At 39.5% G+C, this 25,230-nt stretch overlaps 1 protein-coding gene across 1 annotated transcript in view; it reads left to right on the top strand.

Annotated features, from left to right (window-relative positions):
- THSD7B (thrombospondin type 1 domain containing 7B) overlaps nt 1-25,230 on the top strand; it is a 765,597-nt gene that overhangs the window by 253,567 nt on the left and 486,800 nt on the right. The window contains exon 5 of the mRNA XM_027132057.1: nt 12,902-13,057. Coding sequence (XP_026987858.1) covers nt 12,902-13,057 — 156 coding nt within the window. The remainder of the gene's footprint in view (nt 1-12,901; nt 13,058-25,230) is intronic.

The following is a 25,230-nucleotide window of genomic DNA, read 5'->3' as shown; positions in this document are numbered from 1 at the left end:
CTACACGTGGCTATGTGGCTTCTGGGTACCATATTGGATCGTACAGCTCAAGGTATAGAGAGTTGGATATCTCAGAACCTGGGAATAATACCAATAGCTAGTATTTGTTGATGCTTGCTTTGTACATGACACTGCTATGAGACATAAGTGCTATATAAATGCTTTAGATGAGTCATTATTATTCCCCATTATACCCATAAGAAAGAAGGCTCTACGCTGGCAGTAACTAGCCTAAAGTCACAATGGCAGGGCCAGGATTTGATGTAGAGTCTGACTCTGGAGCTTGTGTTCTTAACCACTGCTCCAGGGCAGGGAGCCCTCTGAGGGAAGCAAGCCCTCAAGAAATGGGAGCAGTGGGCCTGGCGTTTGGGAAGGAAAGGCCAGGCAAGTTGGTTCCCTGTGATGGGGTGTGGCCACTAAACTCTGACACTGAGGTGCAAATTGCTTTTTATGGATGGATGTAGTTTCCCTATGGTATCCTTAAGGCTTTGGTGGTGTTGATTAACTTACAGGTTAGTAACAGAGGCTGCCTGTTGACCGTGCCTGTGGGGATTAAGGTTGCTGGAGAAGTAAGGGGGATTTTGGACCTACACCTGCAGTGGTGGAACCAAGGCCCCAGAGGCACCTGGGTCAACTGGCCCAGTGGTCCAGAGGGGAAGTGGGATCTGCCCCAGGAAGTGATCTTGCACTCTGGGGGAATCCTCAGACCCATTCCCAGGGCCAGGCCTTCCACAGCTCTGTGGGGTGAGGGCTTGGATGTTTTGGTTTGCAAACCAAAGGGAAACAGCAAACCTGTGGGCCCTTCTCTCCCATCTCAGCAGTGGTTGAGGCATTGGTTCTATAAGTTCCATCTATTCCGGGCTGTAATTTACCTGGAGCAGGAGGTTAACTTTATTTTGAGAAGCTACAGGATCTTTGTCTACTTTAGATTTTTGATCCCTTCTTAACCAAGATGTTTCTACCTTTTTCACCTGGAGACAAGGATTTCAGTAATTGCAGCAACAATGCTAATTCGAAAGGTGCCTAAAAGGGCAGGCTCTGGACTCAGAATGTTGTGTTCAGACTCTGTCCATGTCCCCTGCAAGCTGTGTGACCTGGACAAAGTCACTTATTACCCTCTAGGAACCTGTTTTCTCCAAGCCTAAAATAAGACCAATTAATAATAGCTCTGTTTACACAGGGCTGTTATAAGCATCGTATAAAACAGTAAACATAAAATGCTTATTAGCTCAGTACCTGGCACTGAGAAAAGTAAATGTTAACTCTTAAACTATCATTGCTATTCTTCCCCTTATGTCTCATTATTCTATTTGCCAAGCTGAAAAGTCATCCAGTCATTTTTTTTTTTTTACCGTAAAACTTTTAAAGTGCCCCTTGCCCTCTTTTGCATTCTTTAGCATTTTTACAGGCCCAATTTATTCCAAGCTTTAGCCCTTATAACATTATTATAATGCCATGCTAAACTCACTAACATATGGTCTTGGCTGTGTTTCCTTCTTTTTAAATGTGTGTAAGCCTTTACAACGTGTGCTCATCGGAGAGTTCCCATGCAGCCCCACAAGCCCCCTTGGAGCTTTATTCTGTCAAATCCTCCATGGTGTTCTTGTAATTTGGGGGGGGGGGTGGTCAGAATTCCTTTCAGGGTGAGCCTACACCATAAAATGTACTCCATCTTATGAGATTTAGCCCACGGCTTTTGGAACTTTCATTTCTGAATTCTGGGTGCAAGTCTAGCTCAGCTCCTGCGTCTGTCACCAACTCTTAAGGAACTTGAAGGGAAGCCAGGGTGCAGCAGGACCATCCATGGCTGGTTCCCAATTGACCCATCTCCGTCTTGGAACAAGGCTCAGTCTCTGAACGCAGTCTCCAAATAGAGCTCCGATGAAACAATGATTTAATGAGAAATGGATGCTTTCCTGAAGATTTGGAGGAAGAAAAAAATGAAGAGACTTATCCTACATCGTACTCTTCAACTCAGTAGCATTTTTCATTGGGCCATTAGGCACAGTGTTCTGCCTCAATTTTATCCTCCAAATTCTTATTCTCTGGTGGCTTCTTTATCTTTTTTCTTCTTTAAACTCATACCCTCCTCCTCCTTCTCCTTCTTCTCCTTCTTTAGGACAATTCACTTCTTATTATGTTAACCATACTATATTTAGCCAATCAAAAGTTTGAGGGTTAGAAAAATAGTGTCTATATACTGCCACTAAGTAGGACTATAGGGGACAGAATCTCAGTTAATCCCATTCAGATTGCTTTCTGCCAGTGCTCTTGTCATGTCTACACTGCCAAAGATAGCCTCTCATTTGTCAGACTTTGTTCTGGGGTAGCAGCTCCTTTCCCTACTTTCTTTACAACTTCCACTATGAATGTACTGTCAATAGAGTCTTCTAGAAGTTCTGCTTTTGGTTGAATGAGATTTTCATAAAATATTTGAGCAGTTAAAGTTCTCATTTTACCATAGGGGCTTCCCTGGTGGCGCAGTGGTTGAGAGTCCGCCTGCCGATGCAGGGGACACGGGTTCGTGCCCCGGTCCGGGAGGATCCCACATGCCGCGGAGCGGCTGGACCTGTGTGCCATGGCCGCTGAGCCTGCGCGTCCGGAGCCTGTGCTCCGCAACGGGAGAGGCCGCAACAGTGAGAGGCCCACGTACCGCAAAAAAAAAAGATATACAAACATTAAAAAAAAAAAAAAATTGTTGCGTGCAGCTGTATCTCATTTTATGATATAAAGACATCTATATTACTTTGGAAAATTCAGTTCACCCTCCCTTTTAAAAATACGTAGGAATACTTTCAGAATTAATGTTTATTTGCATTTAAATAAGCTATGAGTACGTCCACACTGCTTTTAATATAAAATCATCTAATTGTGTTTTTAAATTAAATAATTATCTCATTATTTTTGTTGCTTTTTCTCTCAAATTAAGACTTCATAGAAAGCAACTGTAATATTTTAAAACATAAATCACTGTCTTTTTGATATTATAACCTGTTTTGCTCTGATGATATATTTAAATGTACAAAAAATTGGAGTATGCAACTTCTCAAGACAGCTTTTTAATAACTTGACTACTGTCTAAACAAAAGACAAAGTTTGTAAAATTCTACAGCATTTCAGCTGTTTTAAATGTCTGTATTCTCTGTATGCATCAGAATTCTGCCAGAGAATAACATATCGTATTAGTTAATGTATTAGCTCCTGATTATTGCAAAAAAAAAATTCAGCATGTAGATTCAAAATAAGCAAAACACAGGTACTGAGAAGCACTGTAGTCAAATTAAAAAGATAGATTCCAACCTACAGCCATGAAAATGTGCACTGAATTCAAGAATTTCAGAGCCTTGAGCTGGAAGAGTCTAACATGGTGAAGAAAAGGGAAAACCAGAATCACACTGGCCGGGTTCAGGTCCTGCCTCTGCTTTTGCTAATTATAGAAGCTGGGGCAGAATTTTAAAATTTCAATTGTCGCACTGGAAACTGGACATACTAGTAGTACTTGTCTCATAGAATATTTTGCTAATTGAACCGGAATATACTTGTAGACTGCTTAGTCTACAAACTTAAGGTCAATATGTGGTCTAGTCCATGCATTCCCAGAGGAGATGATATTGCCCCCAAGGGGACAAAAAAAGGTTCTTGGGGTGAAAAAAATCTTACACTTTTTACATATAAAGTGTATGTATATAAAACTTACTTAACACACAGTATATTTGTGGTGTGAAAATGTTATAGGGGAAAAAGGGAAAATAAGGGAAAAAATGTTTACAGATGCTCCTTGGGGAGGAGGTAACACAACAAAGGTGAGAAACATTGGATAGTCTCTTTAGTTTACAGAAGATCAATTGCTAAACAATTTGCCCAATTTACACAGGTAGTGGTAGACTTTCAGTTTAATGGATTTTAATGATAGTATTGGTATTTGGCCAACTGGCTTTTCAAAATCATACTCAATAAATTATTCAGAACATTGACTCCCTGACCTGCTAATCGTAAAGATTTTCGAAGATATAAGTCCTTACCGCACTCTCTGCTACCCTTTCCAGTCCTGACCCAGTTCTTCTGAGTTGGATCTACCTTAGACCCCACTGGTTTATCCAAGTGGGAAGCTACTACTTTATAATATTAGCCTTGACATAGTGAAGAGCTATAGAAAGTAGGACTTGTAATGTATGAATAGGCCTGGGAGGAAAAGAACTTTCAACCAGTTTTGCAATGCAGGGGTTTTGGTTTGTAATTTTTGTGTTACTTCTAAAAATGTATAATGCAATTTCTCGTACAAAAGAGTGAACTATTCTGCATTTAAAAATGTTTTAGGCGGTGTCTCATTCCCCTCACTACTTAGGAACCTGGTGAATCCCATGAGCCTTCCTTTGGAGTCAAATTAACTTGTTCAGTCTAAAACAATTTGCAAATTTAAAGCAGTGTGTGCTAACAAGGCTGTCAGGTACAGTGAGCCCTTTTCTTTCCCTTCCTTTAAAAACAGGATGGTGTGCATATTTGTTTTAGAGAGCAATAGTTCTTGGCTCTCTTAAATAATCACCACATATTTCCCCTTTTGTGGCCCCTTAGGAATGGCTTTAAGCTTTGGAGTTTGTGATGTTCTTGGAGGACTGTGTCACCTCAGAGAACATGGATTTCCCCTTCTCGTTACCATTATTTAAAATTTCCATTGAGTTATTCCTGGGTTGAAACATCCACCTTCTATATCCACCTAAATCAGACCTTCTAAATCAGATGAAGGCCCTTCTTGCTGATGGAGTAACAGGGCATCCTGTGACCGGTACTGAAGTCTGGGAGACTTAGGTCTGCTTTCTTTTGCCACCTTCTGACCTTTCTTACCAGATCTTCCTGTTCCGTGTCCCTTTCCCTGTCCCTGCTCTCTGACACATTTCTATCTCAACCACATTTTTGTTTTTGTTTTTTGTATTTTTAAAATATCCTTTTTCTTTCCAATTCTTGCCCAATGGACTTAGGGATGTTTTACGGTCACCTCTGTTTTTCCTCAGTTGATGGGTTGGATATGGTTGATAAGGAAAAAGAATTGGGCTAGTGATGCTATGTGTACCCAGTGGAGGGTCAGCTTTACAGCCCTCCTTCTCCAAGTTCCAAGCTGCCTTAATGGCTTCTTTGGTCATCCTTTGCTCTTTAAGAAAATATAGGGGTGGGCTGCTTATTGTGAACTCATGGTAATAACTTAGGAATGACTTTAATCTTAAATTTTATTTTTTATAAATGTATTTATTTATTTATTTTTTTATTTTTGGTGCACTGGGTCTTCGTTGCTGCGCACGGGCTTTCTGTAGTTGCAGTGAGTGGGGGCTACTCTTTGTTGTGGTGCACAGGCTTCTCTTTGCTGTGGCTTCCCTTGTTGCGGAGCATGGGCTCTAGGTGCGTGGGCTTTAGTAGTTGTGGCACGTGGGCTCAGTAGTTGTGGCTTGCGGGCTCTAGAGCGCAGGCTCAGTAGTTGTGGCTCATGGGCTTAGTTGCTCCCCAGCATGTGGGGTCTTCCCTGACCAGGGCTCAAACCCATGTCCCCTGCATTGGCAGGCGGATTCTTAACCACTGTGCTACCAGGGAAGTCCCTTTAATCTTAAATTTTAAGATGAAAATAATCATTATAATTTAGTTTCATCCTCTCCATCAAACTTTTAGTAATTTTTTTTTTTTTTTTTTGCGGTACGCGGGCCTCTCACTGTTGTGGCCTCTCCCATTGCGGAGCAGAGGCTCCGGACGCGCAGGCTCAGCGGCCATGGCTCACGGGCCCAGCCGCTCCGCGGCATGTGGGATCTTCCCAGACCGGGGCTCAAACCCGTGTCCCCTGCATCAGCAGGCGGACTCTCAACCACTGCGCCACCAGCGAAGCCCCAGTAATAATTTTAAGTACGTTTCAGAATCACATCAAAAACACCCACCTTGCTCTTCATTTTCCTCTAAAACACCTACCTTTCCTGAGGTTTGGCCTTTAATACTGATATTTTTAAACCTAGTTTTTTCATTTTATTTCTCTTTAAGAATTTTTTAGAAGGGGACATAGTGTTCACTTATTCATTTTCCTAATTAATTATTACTAGTCTGAGAAACGATCAGAAAGAAATTTTCAAAAGAAGATGTGGTATGTATATACAATGGAATATTAGTCGTAAAAAAGAATAAAATAATGCCATTTGGAGTGACATGGGATGGATCTAGTGATTGTCATACTGAGTGAAGTAAGCTAGAGAAAGACAAATATATGATATCACTTATATGTGGAATCTATAAAAATGGTACAAATGAACTTATTTACAAAACAGAAACAGAATCACATCTGTAGAAAGCAAACTTATGGTTACCAAGGGGGAAAGGAAGTGGGGGAAGGATAAACTGGGAGATTGGGATTGACATATACACACTACTATATATAAAATAGATAACTAATACGAACCTACCGTATAGCACAGGGAACTCTACTCAGTACTCTGTAATGACTATACTGGAAAAGAATCTATAAAAGAGTGAAGATATATATGTGTGCGTTTAACTGATTCACTTTGCTGTACAGCAGAAACTAACACGACATTCTAAATCAAATATACTCCAATAAAATTAATTAAAAATAGGAGAGAATATATCATAAAGAAATATATGAATATAGGTCTGAAGGCTACTGTATTTCTTCCCTAATTTTGTAATTGTTGGATATTAATCTAATTACTTTCTAAAACTGAATACATACTTCATTTATTTTGTCCATTTTTATTCTGAATATTGTTTTCCATCTTTACTTATCATGTTGTTACTCTGTAGCATTAAGAAAATCACTAGTTGGTAGGTATTTTCTAATTCACTATGTGAAATGAATGAAATTTGGAAAATTTTTTGACATGTGGCCAAATTTCACATAATTCCCGCAATTAGAAATAATTATTTTTAGATATTATATTTATGGTACATACATCCTCCTGCCAAACTGTATCGCACAGTACTTTGCCAAGAGAGTCACAATATGGCTAAAATTAAGCTTTATTAGATCTAATAGGATGAGATGGGATTTAATTCTTTAAGCTGCCTATAAGTGCTAGAAGACATATTTGCTATTATTCTAACCACTAAGTTAAAAGAATGATGTATTATTTTGCAAATCCCAGTGGCAAAAGGCAATTGAAATAATACATGAAGCTTCTTTAAGGAAAATAGCTTTCTGGTTAAAACTGTAATATTATTTATCTTTCCCCTTCAACCATTTGACTCCTTCAGTTTGTAGAAACCTATTTATTTCAGCAGTTGGGTGGATTGAATTTCTGCCAAGTCAGTATGCTCCCTAAATGAATATGCCAGAGGCAATACTGTTTCTCAAAAACCATTTAGAAAGCAGCATTTTTACATAAGTAGGCTTTTTCATTATTTTTGAATTAACTCTGAGCAATTGCTGTTTATATTATGATTTCCTGGACACCCTGTGGAACGAGGGGGTTCTGAGTTTTGAGTGAGAATTCCCTTTGGGATTGACAGGGCCTACGTTTGATTTGGAAAATTGAAGTGAATATAACTTTTTGGTCTAAGTTCTTTGTGAAGGCTGATGTCTTTCTGCAAATCAAATATCTTATGTAAAATCTACTGAAGATAGAATGCAGGGGTACTCAGGTACGCCTAAGAGAGAAAGCAGGCAAAATCATCCGGGTTTTAAGAGTTCCCAGGAAGTAGCATCACCTTTACTTTCTTTTCATCTCTACCTCCCTGAAAGTACTGGAAAAAAATCAATATGTTTGACTAACTTCTTGCCCATGATCAAGATCTTTCTTTCTGTTCTGAGGGAAAGCTGAGTTCCATTATGCCATGGCAGAATTACCTGAAACACTCGCTAAATTTTTAAAGACTCATTTGATGTTTCATCTGATAATAGACATATTAAAAAACAAGAAAATGCCATTGGCTCCTGTGATAACATTTTTTACTCTAAGCAAACATTACTCATTTTTTAAATAAAATACAGAGGGTACCTAGTTATTAATTATAATTAACTAATTATGATGATGATGCAATTTCCATTTAATTTCTTTTTGAGGCATTAAATGGCATTGAAATTTAGATCTTACAAAATGGCCAGCAGTAGGGGTGGGGGGGGTAATATACTCTTATTGAATCTTTGTCAACTTATTTCTGTGTTGATTCAAATTAGTTTGGATCAGAGCTTGATTTAGTTTCAAAGAAGGAGATGTGAAGGCACTCAGTTTTCTTTACAGTGGTGGTCACATGCTAATGATAACAATAGGCATTTTTCTTCTTAATTACAAATCATTTCGATTGAATTTGTATGTTCATCTAAAATCACTTTGTCCTTAAGGAAAATCATGAACTATGCACATTGCTAGAACTAAGAACAGTTTTTTCTTTAACATTAAATGTATCAACTCCAGCATATTCCTACCCCCTTTGTTAATTAGCATTCTGTTCATGGAGTAATTCATTATTTAAGGTGACTTTGCAGTCATTAGTAGCAGACTTGCACATTTCTTGTAAGGCAGGTCAATTTAATAATTTCTTATTGCAAATGAAAAATTCCAGGTTAGGCACCGAAATATTCAAAGCGTTAATGACTACTGCATATGTACAATCACTTATCAGACTGTAATATATTCCCTAGCTTTAGAAAGCTACTGCTATGTAGTGATCTCAGTTGACCTGAGTTAAAAGTTACTTTGTCTCTTTAACACTTTGTGGCCATGAGAGGTCTTTATAGGGACTAACATTGCAGCCTACAAAACCTAAATAGCCTATAAAACCTTGGGTAATTGCTTACCTCTTCAGGCAATTGGTCAACACAGGAATGGCAGAAGGTGTCAAGGTGACATGGTCTAAGGCAGCTGGAGAAAGTTGGACCAGCATAGACCTTCACTGAATAGGTACACTGATTGCAGCAGGCATCCATTGCATTAGAGCAGACAGTTATTAGCAGATAGAAATAAAGTTGTTTCAGTCAGTATATCTAGAGAAAGGATTTCAGGTGACTAGAACAGCAGCTTCTCTTCCCACAGGCATCATGGCTGGAGTTTGGTCAAGAAGAATTGAGGGCTCAGTAGAGAGTAAACTACCCAGACCATCCAATTTGAGGTGGTTCAGGTATGGCCCCCTACCCCACCCACCTCCCAGGATAATTTTATTACATCATGAACAGCTACAAATAAAAGAACAGTTGTTTAAAGTGGAGCACATTTTGGTCTCACTACCTCCTGCTTCGTCAGGGAGGTGTGGGATGGAGCTTGAAGGAGTATTGACGTGGCAATAGAGTAGGAGAGGAATTTGGATTTTGTTTAAAGGGTTAAACAGCCTGCAACCTTCATGAATATCTTGGATCTGTCGTGTCACTGGTTGCCTCCATTGTGGTCACTGTGATTCATAAACAAAATATGCTTGGTACGAATGACCTCATCTATTCTGACTGATGCCTTCACTCCATGGCAGGAAAACCAAGAGGAACAGGTGGAGGTGAGTCAGCCACCAGGGACAAGGCTCAGGTCTTGCTCTGCCTTGGACTGGCTGAGTGAACTTGGAGAAACCACCTAAGGTCTTTGGAATTCAGTTTTTCAGTAAAATTGCTGAATTAAACTAAATTAGCTCTAAAGCTCCCCTTCTAGCTCTAAGAGTCGATAGGCGTAGCGATATCCTGTGTTCAGTTTTCTTGGGGAGTTGACTACCTAAGTGATCTGAAGCTGGTAAGTGCTTCGTGACTTACTCATGATTTATTTCTAGAACAAATGGATCCCAGGGGGCTGAAATAGAGAAAAGTTGACCCAAGCCCACTGATTCAATGCCTAAATGAAACATCTTAGACATGTCCCTGAGACTGGAAGAATTTGACATGGATTAAGATCTACTGTCTTTCAAAGCAGCAGGTGCTGAAGAGGCATGAGTGCTCTGACAAATGGCCTCACTCCCACCCCTGGGCCTCCAATTATGTCGCTTAGTAGCCTCCAGGGAAATCCCCCCATTCCTCACCAGCATACCATGTCTCTCCCTAATTTCATATCTTAGTACCATTAGCCCTAATGTCAAACAGTCAGTTGATTGACAGTTAAGTATTTATCAAAGGGGACCTTAGGGGACTTAACCCCTCACCTCCCAATAATCATCAACAGCCCTCCAAAAATAAGCCAAATAAACATAATATCTGTAAAAACATTGTCCTGGACACATGCAGCTTCATGTCAAGTTCCCCAGTCTCTTTCCAACTGCACTACCAACCCTAAGGCTTAACTACCTTCTGGACAGTTAAGCCGTTCTGGCGCTTCTAACGAGATTTAGTTCAGACCTGCTGTGAGCCTAGGTATTGCGCTGGTGCATTGACCAGTTTCAACTGCAGGGTCCAACCTCACGTTCAGAGATTGCGGCAGCAAGTGTCTGCTGGGTCTTGGAGCTGAGACGTTTGGGGTACCTTCTCAGCATTGATCGTCAGACACTTAAGTTCTGTCTGGTGTGACGGGGAGACAGCCATGGCAAAGGAAAGAGAAGCAGCAATAATGGCTTTCTAGTCTTATTGTTGAGGCTCGTGGACTCATGAATGCTTAGTACCAACTCACATTGAAAAAGAGGCTACATGAGGACAAGTGACCTTGTCTGTTTCACTACAAATCTAGCTTCAGCACCTAACACAGTGTTAACTCATGGTAAGTACTTAGCAATGTAGGTTGAATGACCGATGATGAGGCCACATAGAGCAGTGGTTCACAGCACAGATTCTGGAACCAGACCACCTTGTTCCAAATCCTGGCTCCACTGCTTGCTAATTGGGAATGTGAGCAAGTGAGTAAGGTGTGTCTCAGTTTCCCCATTTTAAAGTAGGAATAATAATAGTATATATCTCAAAGTTATGCAGGATAAATGAACTGATGTTTATAAACAGTGCCTGGCATGCACTAAATGTTTATTAAACAGCCAGAGTAATCAGTTTACATGCCCCCATGTCCTTTTCCATCATTACTTAGGTTTTGTTTTTGGAACTAAAGTTTGAGTTTGTGAGAACACATGCTAACCAAGCATGGGCCTGGACCGAAACACACTTCTGCCTTAAGACCTCTGGCTGTGCAGCTTCCTATGTATACAATACTCTAAAGCATCTCTTTCCATCAATCTTGTTCAAATGCTACTTGACGTACCCTTCTCGACTGAGAGTTCCTTGAAAGCAGACACCATCCAGTATCGCCCAATTTAAACGGGTACTCAGTGGTTTTTGAATGAATGCATGATGTACTCAGTGAATGGCTGCTTGTTGGTCTTTTACTCACTCCTGGGGGAGGAATTGCAAACTCCTCCCCCATCTCACAGGTTTTTCTTTACCCATCAGTGTCATATGTACATGCACAGTCCTGGTCACTCCAACCTCCCCACCCAGCTGTTGTTATCTTCAGCACAATCTCTGATCATCACCTCTCCTCAGCCTTCCCAGGAAACCCCTTTACTTTCCCCCAATATCTGCTCTCTCTTCCCTGGCCTGTCTCTTCCACATGGCTTGACATTTGACATTTACGTTAGCAATCTTGCTTTGTTCCTGTCTTTTATTTTAAGTCAGGTCAAATCCTTTCGGTAAACTGTAAAAGAATTAGTTGCAAACAAACCGTTATTATCATTTTCCTTTGCAACCTTTGTTTTTCCCATTCACCCTCATAGATACCTCAAGCCGCTCCACTTCTTTCCCCGATGGTTAAAACATCTTCGTGACAGTATTTTTTTGATTTTGCTCTTGCTTTGGTTTCCATTCAGAGTTCTGCTGGTCACAGCTGTGATTTAGTTCGATCTGTATCTGATTCAATTCACATCTTATGTAAAGAGTGAGGAAGTAAAGTAGATGGGGTGATTTACCTCCCTATTGTCTCATACCAGTCTCCATCTTTGAAGCACTTCTGATCTGCTTAACAGATGGAAGTGACGTATAGGAAATATTTCAATCATAGTACAAGGCAACCCATAAGATAAAACCGTCTGGTCTTAAACCATTGGCTCACAAACTCTGAATTGCTCCGAAACCCACTTAGTGTGGGATCACTCTGTGCAAGTGTAGTCAGGCATTTGGCTGTTCTTTTATTGGGTCATTTTGGGATATTGCTCTCCTAGCTCCTATTATGTTATAATCTCCATGAGAATCAGGAGCCCATCTTCTTCTTCATCTGTGTATTTTCATGATTCTCAGCATGGGTCTGCACAGAGAGGACACTCGAGGAGCACCACTGATGCACACATGATTACTGCCTCCTGCCTTGACCCAGTTCTGGGCATCCTCCGGGCGCAGGTGCATACCAGGAAGGGCTGGAAGGTTCCTAGTTGGCATTTCCTGTGGCTCCGCAGACACTCCTTGTGCCTCTGGGTAGGCTTTCTAATGAAACTGACTTCCAGGGACTAATTCTGCCACTGCAGATCCTGATTTTTCTTCTTCTTCTAAAAACCATTTTTCCTCCGTGTCTTCGAGAGGTCCACCCCTCAGGGGAGTAAGAGCAGTAGATTGGTTATGCTAAACACCCCACCTCGGGTTTCAGTTTTGAATTTTTCATAACAACCCAGTCATCTGTATAGTTGAGATAGACTCATCTTGGAACTTCACAAAGCCACTTAATTTTTTTCAACTTCATAACTCTAGATAATAATCTAGGTTTCCAGTCCTCTTGGATTCCCAGGGAATACTCTGTCGAACAGGAAACTCAAATGAGTGCCCTTTGTCACTGTCTTTCCTTGCCTTTCCTCACCCTACATGCTAATAATGTGCAGCTAAGTGGTACATATTGGAAGAGTGTTGATAGTTTGTTTGCATATAATCTGTTTAACCATAAAGCTGATGTGAGCAAGGCAGGCACACAAATAAAGATGGGAAAAATTCTAGGGATGTTCAGAGAATGTGACTCGGGCCATTTTTTTTTTCCCATCCATGCAGTCTCTAGACCCGTGGAAAAGACATTGTGTTTGGGACCTGCCCCTTCAGCTTCTCAGCTCTGCAATATCCCTTGCTCTACAGACTGTATAGTATCTTCCTGGTCAGCCTGGGGCTTGTGCGTCCATGAAAACTGCCACGATCCTCAAGGAAGAAAAGGTGAGTGCCTTGTTTGTATGTGGTTCATTTCCTTCTAGTGCATGCTATTTATTCTGGTCACTAAATAGCCCCTTAAGTCTGCTTAGGACAATATTTGTTTGTAAAATGTAGGTAACCAGCTCAAGTGTGACAGCATTCAGTTATTAAGGAAGCATTGGAGACATTTCTGTGGACACAGAATCCTACCTTGGTTGACCTTTCAATTAGGCTCGTAGCTGGTGAAGTGACTATTACTGAAAACTGGTATAATTTAACCCTGCAAGATATCTGGTCCTGACCAAAATGTCCATAAGACACACCAAAATGTCCTTCATATTTGGTCCCATCCAAAACATCCATGAGCATATTCATCCCATGCCACGTGATTTGATTAGGACCAAATTTCAAGGAGCTTTTGCCATGTACCAAATGTCTTATGGACATTTTGGACTGGATCAAATATCTGCTAACCATAAATTAATGATTTTTTTATATGTAATGGTTATACTGTAGAAATTAGATACGATTTCTGTAATCATATCAAGAAACAACGGTTTTACATATCTGTTTATTATTTTCAGATTCCCAAAGGCTGAATCACATACTGAATTTGATGTTATACTTCAAATTTTCATGAGGGGCATTTATGTGTGTTGTTTTCTATTGATGTTGTCCTCAGGCTTAAAGCGAAATCTTCAACCTTTGTGTGCTTGTTTATATTTGTTACGCTATGAGACTAGATATCAATTACAGGAAAAAAACTGTAAAATATACAAACACATGGAGGCTAAACAATACACTACTAAATAACCAAGAGATCACTGAAGAAATCAAAGAGAAATCAAAAAATACCTAGAAACAAATGACAATGAAAACATGATGACCCAAAACCTATGGGATGCAGCAAAAACAGTTCTAAGAGAGAAGTTTATAGCAATAAATGCTACCTTAAGAAACAAGAAAAATCTCAAATAAACAACCTAACCTTACACCTAAAGCAATTAGAGAAAGAAGAACCAAAAAAAAAAAAAAAAAAACCAAAGTTAGCAGAAGGAAAGAAATCATACAAATCAGATCAGAAATAAATGAAAAGGAAATGAAGGAAACCATAGCTAAGATCAATAAAACTAAAAGCTGGTTCTTTGAGAAGATAAACAAAATTGATAAACCATTAGCCAGACTCATCAAGAAGAAAAGGGAGAAGACTCATATCAATAGAATTAGAAATGAAAAAGGAGAAGTAACAACTGACACTGCAGAAATACAAAAGATCATGAGAGATTACTATAAGCAACTCTATGCCAATAAAATGGACAACCTGGAAGAAGTGGATAAATTCTTAGAAAAGCACAACCTTCTGAGACTGAGCCAGGAAGAAATAGAAAATATAAACAGACAAATCACAAGCGCTGAAATTGAAACTGTGATTAAAAATCTTTCAACAGGGTTTCCCTGGTGGCGCAGTGGTTGAGAGTCCGCCTGCCAATGCAGGGGACGTGGGTTCGTGCCCCAGTCTGGGAAGATCCCACATGCCGCGGCTGGGCCCGTGAGCCATGGCCACTGAGCCTGCGCGTCTGGAGCCTGTGCTCCGCAACGGGAGAGGCCACAACAGTGAGAGGCCCGTGTACTGCAAAAAAAAAAAAAAAAATCTTTCAACAAACAAAAGCCCAGGACCAGATGGCTTCACAGGCGAACTCTATCAAACATTTAGAGAAGAGCTAACACCTATCCTTCTCAAACTCTTCCAGAATATAGCAGAGGGAGGAACACTCCCAAATGCATTCTACAAGGCCGCCATCACTCTGATACTAAAACCACACAAAGAGGTCACAAAAAAAGAAAACTACAGGCCAAAATCTCTGATGAACATAGATGCAAAAATTCTCAACAAAATACTAGTGAACAAAATCCAACAGCACATTAAAAGGATCATACACCATGATCAAGTGGGGTTTATTCCAGGAATGCAAGGATTCTTCGATATATGCAAATCAATCAATGTGAAACACCATATTAACAAACCATATGATAAACTCAAAAGATGCAGAAAAAGCTTTCAACAAAATTCAACACCCATTTATGATAAAAACCCTCCAGAAAGTAGGCATTGAGGGAGCCTACCTCAACATAATAAAGGCCATATATGACAAACCCACATCCAGCATCGTTCTCAATGGTGAAAAACTGGAACCATTTCCTCTAAGATCAGGAAAAAGACAAGGTTGTCTACTCTCACCACTGTTATTCAACATAGTTTTGGAAGTTTTAGCCACAACAATCAGAGAAGAAAAAGAAACAAAAGGAATACAAATCGGAAAAGAGGAAGTAATACTGTCGCTGTTTGCAGATAACGTGATACTATACATAGAGAATCCTAAAGATGCTCCCAGAAAACTACTAGAGCTAATCAATGAATTTGGTAAAGTTGCAGGATACAAAATTAATGCACAGAAATCTCTTGCATTCCTATACACTAGTGATGAAAATTCTGAAAGAGAAATTAAGGAACCCCTCCCATTTACCATTGCAACAAAAAGAATAAAATACCTAGGAATGAACCTACCTAAGGAAACAAAAGACCTTTGTGCAGAAAACTGTGAGACACTGATGAAAGAAATTAAAGGTGATACAAACATATGGAGATATATACCATGTTCTTAGATTGGAAGAATCAACATTTTGAAATTACTTATACTACCCAAAGCAATCTACAGATTCAGTGCAATCCCTATCAAACTACTACTGGCATTTTTCACAGAAATAGAACAAAACATTTCACAATTTGTATGGAAACACAAAAGACCCTGAATAACCAAAGCAATCTTGAGAAAGAAAAATGGAGCTGGAGGAATCAGGCTCCCTGACTTCAGACCATACTACCAAGCTATAGTAATCAAGACAGTATGGTACTGGCACAAAAACAGAAATAAAGATCAATGGAACAGGATAGAAAGCCCAGAGATAAACCCACACACATAAGGTCACCTTACCCTTGATAAAGGAGGAAAGAATATACAAGGGAGAGAAGACAGCCTCTTCAATAAGTGGTGCTGGGAAAACTGGACAGCTACATGTAAAAGAATAAAGGTAGAACACTCCCTAACACCATACACAAGAAAAACCCTCAAAATGCATTAAAGACCTAAATGTAAGGCCAGACATTATAAAACTCTTAGAGGAAAACATAGGCAGAACACTCTATGACATAAATTACAGCAAGATCCTTTTTGACCCACCTCCTAGTGAAATGGAAATAAAAACAAAAATAAACAAATGGGACCTAATGAAACTTCAAAGCTTTTGCACAGCAAGGGAAAACATAAACAAGACGAAAAGACAACCCTAAGAATGGGAGAAGATATTTGCAAATGAAGCAACTGACAAAGGATTAATCTCCAAAATATACAAGCAGATCATGGAGCTCAATATCAAAATAAGAAACAACCCAATCCAAAAATTGGCAGAAGACCTAAATAGACATTTCTCCAAAGAAGATATATAGATTGCCAACAAACACATGAAACGATGCTCAACATCATTAATCATTAGAGAAATGCAAATCAAATCTACAGTGAGGTATCACCTCACACCAGTCAGAATGGCCATCATCAAAAAATCTACAAACAATAAATGGGTGTGGAGAAAAGGGAACCCTCTTGCACTCTTGGTGGGAATGTAAATTGATACAGCCACTATGGAGAAAAGTATGGAGGTTCCTTAAAAAACTAAAAATACAACTACCATACTACCCAACAATCCCACTACTGGGCATATACCCTGAGGAAACCATAATTCAAAAAGAGTCATGTACCACAATGTTCACTGCAGCACTATTTACAATAGCCAAGACATGGAAGCCACCTAAGTTTTCATCAACAGATGAATGGATAAAGAAGATGTGGCACATATATACGATGGAATATTACTCAGCCATAAAAAGAAACAAATTGAGTTATTTTTAGTGAGGTGGATGGACCTAGAGTCTGTCATACAGAGTGAAGTAAGTCAGAAAGAGAAAAACAAATACCATATGCTAACACATATATATGGAATCTAAAAAATATATATAAGGTTCTGAAGAACCTACGGAGTTCAGGACAGGAATAAAGAAGCAGAAGTAGAGAATGGACTTGAGGACATGGGGAGGGGGAAGGGTAAGCTGGGACAAAGTGAAAGAATAGCACTGACATGTATACACTACCAAATGTAAAATAAATAGCTAGTGGGAAGCAGCCACATAGCACAGGGAGATCAGCTTGGTGCTCTGTTTACACTTAGAGGGGTGGGTTAGGGATGGTGGGAGGGAGATGTGGGGATCTAGGTATATGTATAGCTGATTCACTTTGTTATACCACAGAAACTAACACAACATTGTAAAGCAATTATACTCCAATAAAGATGTTAAAAAAAAAAACCCACAAAGCTCTTCAGTGGCCAAGAGACAGATACAATGGATAAAATAAAGAAATTTAAATAATCAAAAAAAACATTTAAAAAAAAAAGAAAAGAAAAGAAGCCCTTGATGGGCACTGTAGTGAAAAAAAAAAAAAATATATATATATATATATACACACTCCAGAAAAGATGTTAAAAAAAAATTTATAGGTCTGTGCAGTCCTGTTTTCTTTGGTTTGCTGTTATATACACATCTGCATCTTAAAATGTACATTTTTAGTGGCATCTTGACTTCTCTTTTATTGATCCTTTAGTTTTTTTTTTTTTTTTGATCCTTCAGTTTTTCTTGATACTGTGTTCCTTAATGGCAGTGCTAAAAGGAAATATTCATTTTACTTAGAGAAATGAGATCCAAGGACATTCCACAAGTTAGGTTGTGTTTGCTAAGCACTAATCCCTCCAGTTATCCCACGGAAAAGAAGAGCACATGGCCAAGTGCTTGCTGCTACGATACTGATGCTCTCAGCTTAATTCTACCTCCATTTGAAAACTCACATTTCAGCACTCCCCAGAGGGCTCACAGGCACACATGGGCACGCCCAGGTTCACACACCCACGTCCCTTGGCTTTTCTCTTTATTCTGTCTCTTTTGTTCTAAGGTAGAAGAGGAGTATGTGTATTGCATCTAGGACAGAAAGACTAAATTTAAGTCTTTGGTCAAACCATAGAAATCTGAATCTCAATAGAATATGGGGGTCTATTGGAAAGCTCACGCTACTCCTGTATTAGACATGTAACCAGAATGCCCCCCAAGCCTCTTTAGCTTATAGGTACAAATAATTTCCCATTAATTCTAACACTCACGATTTGTTGTCTTGTGGTCCACACATGTATAACTGGACTACGCAAGTCTCTTGTAGTTGTATGTGAGGCTCCCCAGGGTGACTTACCTGTTATTAGCACCAGTCCTCTTATGTTTGATGTGTGTGTCTCTGTTTTAAGGTCTCTGTCTAGAACACCATTTGAGGCTGGACTTAGGCTCCCGCAGCCACTGTGGCCATGGCTGTCCCTGCTGGCACAAAGTTACTGCATTGAGTGTTGCCTTCTTTTGCTTTCAAAGCTGGAGAACCCACACCAGGCCAAGTGGGCCCTATGTTCATTGGCACACTTTTGGTTATAAGTGACAGAAGCCCAATTCCAACTGGTATAAGCCAAAATAAGGGAACTTATTAGCTCATCTAGCTAAAAATAGAAGGGGAGGTAGGGTGGCATCCCAAAGTATCAAGAGGCCAACAGAGCACAGTTTCATTCTTTATCTTCTTCTTTATAATCTTCTGTTTCTACAATCTTCTATTCTTTTCTCCTTCTGTTTATAATCTATTTCTCCATCTCTTGCTTCTGCTTTTCCCTTTATTAGTTTCAGTTTAAGGCATGTCCTCTCCATGGAGCAAAGACCAGGCATTCATTTTCTTTCTTTTCTTTTTTTCAACCACTAAACTTTTATTGTATATCCTTCTTGTTGGTAGATTTAGTTTTGGTTAATGCATGCCTTTTAGTGATTATTGGTGTCCTTGACAGATGGATAACAAGGCAACAACAGAATTCTGTAACTATTTGAGGCACTCTGATTTGAAACATCTATTTCTTAGAATTTGTTAACAAAAATTCAAGTATTAGATGTTGTTCTAAATCCCTTCAGTGATATAAATAATTGTCTTTTATTGCTTAAGAGGCAATATTACATTCAAACCTTATTTTATGCAGTTGATGTTTGAGTTAAAACAAAACAAAAAATTAGACAGCCCTATATCATTGTAATTATCTAAGCTCAATTTGTAAAATCCATTTATGATTTTACTGGGGCAGACTGTAAAAATCTCTCAATTTCATAGAAACTTTCAGAGGTCAGTTAACATCAACATAGTCTGCAGATCACAAATTAGAGAATAAAGATAAAAATTTTGTTTCCTTGATTCTTAGATCCATTCTTTTCACACGTTTTGGTTTCTAGATCTAATTGTGTCACAAAATCAATAAGCACATTTTATGTGGAGGTTTTCTTTTCTCTAGAGCATTGTAATAAAATCAACATAACATCTTATAAAAGGTGATATCTTATTTTTATGGTTAATTAATTTGTATCATCTTTATTGAGATATAACTGACATATAACATTATGTAATTTTAAGGTACACAACATGATGATTTGATATATATATGATGATTTGATATATAATCATATATATATATATATGATTACTGCAGTGAGGTTAGTTAACATATCCATCACCTCACAGAGTTACCTTTTTTTTGTGGTAAGGACTTTTAATATTTTTCTCTCTCTGTACCCTTGTGTTCATTGACACATTACTCACAATAGTCAACATATGGAACCAGATAAAATGTCCAAAGACAGATTAATGGATAAAGAAAATGTTATGCATATATATATATATATGTATATATCTCACATATATATATTTATATCATATATATACAAAGTATATATATATATATAGAGAGAGAGAGATGAATATTTTTTGGCCATAAAAATAGAAGGAAATCCTACCATTTGTGACAATATTGAGGAAGCTTGAGGGCATTATACAAAGTGGAATAAGTCAGACAGAGAGAGACAAATACTGTATAATCTCACTTTTATGTAGATTCTAAAAAACCCAAACTCATAGTCATAGAGAGTAGAATGGTGGTCGCCAGGGGCTAGGTGGTGGGAAAAATGGGGAGATGTTGATCAAAGTGTACAGACTTCCAGTTGCAAGATGAATAAGCTCTTAGGATCTAATGTACAGCATCCAATGTATAGCATGGTTAACAATACTGTATTTATACTTAAAAGTTGCTAAGAGATTAAATCTTAAAAGTTCTCACCACGCATACACATATAAGGTAATTTTTATTTTCGATGGTAAATAAAGTAGCAAGAAGTGTCTTCCTTAATAATTTCAGGAAGAGTCCTGGAATTGAATCTCACTGGCTTCTTTGTGTCACGTGTTCCTCTCTGTCCCAAACGCTCTGATTGCGGGATGTGGGGCTGAACCAGCCAGGTCCTAGGCATGTGACCACCACTGGAGGGACAACTCCATCCAAGCCTCACAAGCTGAGAGTGGGGCGGGAGCAACTCCCTTAAGGAAATACGAGGTCCTGATCCTGCAAGAAGATAGAAGCAATGCAGGGGTCAAACGTAATAGATATTTATCAAATGCTTTGTCCCCTTTGTTCTGGCCCATAGAGTCTCTGTAACAATTCAGAAAATGCTCCTTTTTCCCAATCCTGTGTTGCAGTTTTGGTCACTTGAGCCAACTTTTCACAAAACCCTTTGTGAAAAACTGCACTTTCAACTTTTATTTCTGTCTTCCTCTTTCACGTAACTCAGAACAGGTCCATGGAACTCATCTGGGAAACTCACAACATTCTGACCCTTTCATTCACCCCATTTTCCCAAGATGCTTTTATGCCAAATTACTTCATCATTGGCTTCTCTCCCTCTCTTGCATAAGTCAACTCTGACAAAGGCACCCTGGTGCATCGTTCATTAGACTTCACCTGTTGTGGGTTAAATTGTGTCCTCCAAAAAGATATGTTCAATACCAACCCCTTGGACATGTGAATATGCCCTTATTTGGAAATAGGGTTATTGCGAATGTAATCAGGTTGAGACGAGGTCGTATTGGATTGGGCTAGGCCCTATTCTAATGCCTGATATCCTTATACAAAGAGGAAAATCTGTGCACAGAGCTACACACAGAGGAGAGTGCCTTATGAAGATACAAAGACACAGAAGACAAGGAGAAGGCCATGTGAAGACAGAGGCAGACATTAGAGTGAGGCTTCTGTAGGCCAATAACTACTAGAAGCTAGGAGAGGGGCATGAAAACAGTCCTTCCCTAGAGCATTCAGAGGGAGCATGGCTCTACTGACACCTTGATCTGGGGCTTGTAGCCTCCAGAATTATGAGGCAGATTTCTGTTGTTTTACATTACTCAGTTTGTGGTACTTTGTTTTGGTCACCCAAGGTAACTAATATACTGCCCAACTTTGTATCAGCATTTAGTTTCAGCAAGGATCTAACACTTCCTAAAATGTCAGAACTAAAGTGTGGAGAAGTAAAGAAATTATCCTAAATCCCACAGTGATTTAATAATGGCCAGGCCAGGACTAAGAACTTGTGTTCCTGTCTTCTCCGTCCACTGTTCCTTCTAACACTGGCTTCCTTAATGATTTCCTCCATAAGTCTAAAGAAGTTTGGATCAAGGCACAAGTCCAACACTGAGGTTAGCAGAGAAGCCCTCTGCCCAGAGGCCAGTGGGAAGCATTATCCATGAGAGCGAATCACTGAGCCTGATGTAGGAGATATGGCGTGAGGCATGGGATTCACCTTAGCTCCAGTATATCATCTTTGGAGAGAGAGCAAAAGTAGATTTCAGTTGTATGAGAAGGGGAGGGTACTCCAAGAACAGCTGGAGAGCACCAGGTATCTGGGATGTGTGTTTTTTGCCTTCAACAATAAATTTTTCAAAGAAAGGCTTAGCCTTTGGGGCTTGAAGGAAAGGGTAGAGACAGTAGAACTTCTTTATCTGAAGGTGGTAGTTTTGCCAGCCACCTGCAGAGTTTAGGGGCATGTTGGGATTGGTGAGAATTGCTGAGGCTAAGTGACCTGCCCTAGGAACTAAGTAATCACAGACGGGAGAGAGTATAAGCTGCAGTGATTGTTATTCAGGTCTGGGAGTTTGTAGTTTTATAAATGTCTCCCTAGAGTAGAGAGAATTTTTATTTGTAAGGTCTTACTAAAACCTGCCAGGACCACCTGCCTGTCATCCCTCTCGGGAAGAAGAAAAAATAGAGTTCTCCCTCCAGGGAAATGATTCTGTACCTACAAGGAGTCCAAGCATGTTATGATGAGGCTGAATCATCTTGTTATTTCCATTGACTCGTGAGCATGAGTTCCAGGATCCTCTCAATCTAGGTCTGTCCCATGGTCCTACCGTGGGTTCTTCCAGAGTCTCTGACTGTCACAAACTAAATGTCGTTGAGAATTCCACGGAGGCTGGAGTACACTGGTTAATGCATTAAACATCACACAACTCTGGGATATAATTGAACTGTTTAGTTTCATATTTGAATTGCCTACCCTAAAGAAATGCAGTGAACCTCCTAGCAGAAATCTAGGATAGTCATATTTTCCTAGATACTTTATACTCCTCTTTCTATATGGATGGTGGAGGATTTGAGGAGGAAAAACAAGCAAACCACCATGGCAAGAAATAAATGTGTAAAGTTGGAGGTAATGACTTTTTCTCCTCACTCGTCTTTTTCCCAGTCACATGTTATTGCTTTGGTGTGGTCCCTTTTGTTCACATTTTTAAAAATACAGTAGAAGAGGATGGGAAAGCATGAAATGTTTTATTATCTAATAGAAGAAATTAGTTACTATAGAAATTATCTTCCACGTGGCTGTTATTTTTAGGCAGACACCCTTCAATCAGGAATCATCTGAGGTTTGTGGCCGTCAGGCATTCAAAGTACATTAGGAAATCCGCCGTTGTACACAGCCTTTGCTCCTTCCATCAGGTCTGTGACAGGCAGACAAGGGGATGGGTGTTCGGCAGGTCGGTACCTGTCAAGTGAAGCTGGGACACCTTTCAGAGGAATTTAAATTGGATCAGGTTTTATCATTCATTGCTTTATCTTTGATACTCTCCCAGAGAGTTATAATTAGAGATATATGAACGATAAATACCCTGAAAAACTTGCTGATGGACGAACTCTACCCATAGGTATAGTGCATTTCTAAAAATTCTTTTTGATACATAGACATATATTTATATGACATCCTTGTCCCTTTTCAGATATATTCTAGAAAGGCAACCTTGCCTACAGAAGTTGTTCTTAAGAGAAATTTTATGGAGGCTTCCCGATATGGCGTTACAATAGGTAACTGCTTGTGTGTTAGGACTTCGGGGAATCCTACCCTCCCTCAGTATAGTATCCCTTACCCCTACCCCCATTGTAGCACCTGAAGGTCTAAAAATCCCCATAGGAAAAGACATTGTGAAACTGAGAAGCCATGACTATCTATGAACATAGTCTTTTATGCTCTGAAAGAAATCAATTTAGATGACACACTAAAGTAGGAAAATGCTGACGTGTTTTAGATCTTATATAACAAGAATGGGGAAAATTTCCATTTTCATCCATGCCTGCTAGAAAGATCCACCATTAATGAGAAGTCTATGAAATGATTTTGCTTTGTCACAGATCATATGTAAGACAGTTTTTTTGTATGTGTGTGTGTGTGTTGTTTTTTTTTTTTTTTGCGGTACGCGGGCCTCTCATCACTGTTGTGGCCTCTCCCGTTGCGGAGCACAGGCTCCGGACGTGCAGGCTCAGCGGCCATAGCTCACGGGCCCAGCCGCTCCGCGGCATGTGGGATCTTCCCGGACCGGGGCACGAACCTGTGTCCCCTGCATCGGCAGGCGGACTCTCAACCACTGTGCCACCAGGGAAGCCCTGCTCAGGTTCTTTGACTCAGAGTTGATAACCAGTGTGCAAGGCTGCAGAGGTGAGAGGCAACTGGAATGCTCTAAGAGAGAATAAGCTTCTGTTATCCTTGGTCAACCTGCTGGATGTTTCTTCAAGCCTGTCCCAACAGAGTTAGTGTAGAGACAAGTGTTGGCATTGGTGGCTTTGTAGAAGCTCACGTGGACACTTTTGAGCCACTAGCATGTGAAGATGTAGGTCCTTAGACCTGGATTGACCCTCCTGAGCCTCCTTTAAGTTTTCTATGGCTTCAATTAAAAAACATTGACCTCTCTTCTGCCACTGGTACTTCTTTCCTTTTCTTTCCCCAACCCACGAATCATTCTTTTTTAATTATCCTCAGTAGCATATGCACTAAAATAGTAGAATATATACTAAATCCTTGGGTTCACAGAGAAAAACCGTGCAAATATAGCTTCACTAAAGGTGAACTGAATCTGTGGCCAGGAAGCGATTATTAGAACTCCTTCTTGCTACTCAGGACCTGAAGTTCTGATATGTAATCTGCACAGCTTTATTTTAAGGAAATGATCCATTGTACCTGTCAGATCCACTGTTCTAAGTGGGGCTAGAACACATCATACACAGGAGCTGGATTCAATTCTTTCTTGTGAAGAGGTAACAACTCAGGAAGACCTCAGCTGAATTTCATACGTATCCATTTTTGTAATTGAAGTATAGTTGATTTACAATACTTTGTTTCAGGTGTACAGCACAGTTATACGTATATATGTATATATGCAGTTATATATATGTATGTATGTGTATGCATATATGTATACATATGTACATATATGCATATATATGTGTGTGTGTGTGTGTATTCTTCAGATTCTGTTCCCTTATAGGTATTACAAAATATTGAGTAGAGTTCCCTGTGCTATACAGTAGGTCCCTGTTGGTTATCTATTTTATATATAGTAGTGTGTACATGTTAATACCAACCTCCTAATTTATCCCTCATACGTATCCATTTAATCAGTTATGTGCCTTAGGAGAAGTAATCAGTTATCATCTAGTCTTAGTTTTCACGTATGTAAAATGAGAATAGTAACTTATGAAATTGTTTAGGGGATTTATTAATTTGGGGTAATAGAAGTAAAGTGGCTATCACAGTCTTGGTATAGGGTGGATGCTTAGTTAATATATGTGCTTTTTGACTTGTTGGACTGTGTGCTCTGTGAAGAATAGATTTATGTCTTCTGTTCCTCCTGTGGCTTCCCACAGTGTATCATAGCGAT

This window comes from Aethalodelphis obliquidens, unplaced genomic scaffold, assembly GCF_003676395.1.
Source record: "Aethalodelphis obliquidens isolate GAN/ISIS:26980383/991018 unplaced genomic scaffold, ASM367639v1 scaffold2, whole genome shotgun sequence".
Lineage (NCBI taxonomy): Eukaryota > Metazoa > Chordata > Mammalia > Artiodactyla > Delphinidae > Aethalodelphis > Aethalodelphis obliquidens.
The sequence above is the reverse complement of the archived record's forward strand: the minus strand, read 5'-3'. Positions and strand labels throughout refer to the sequence as shown.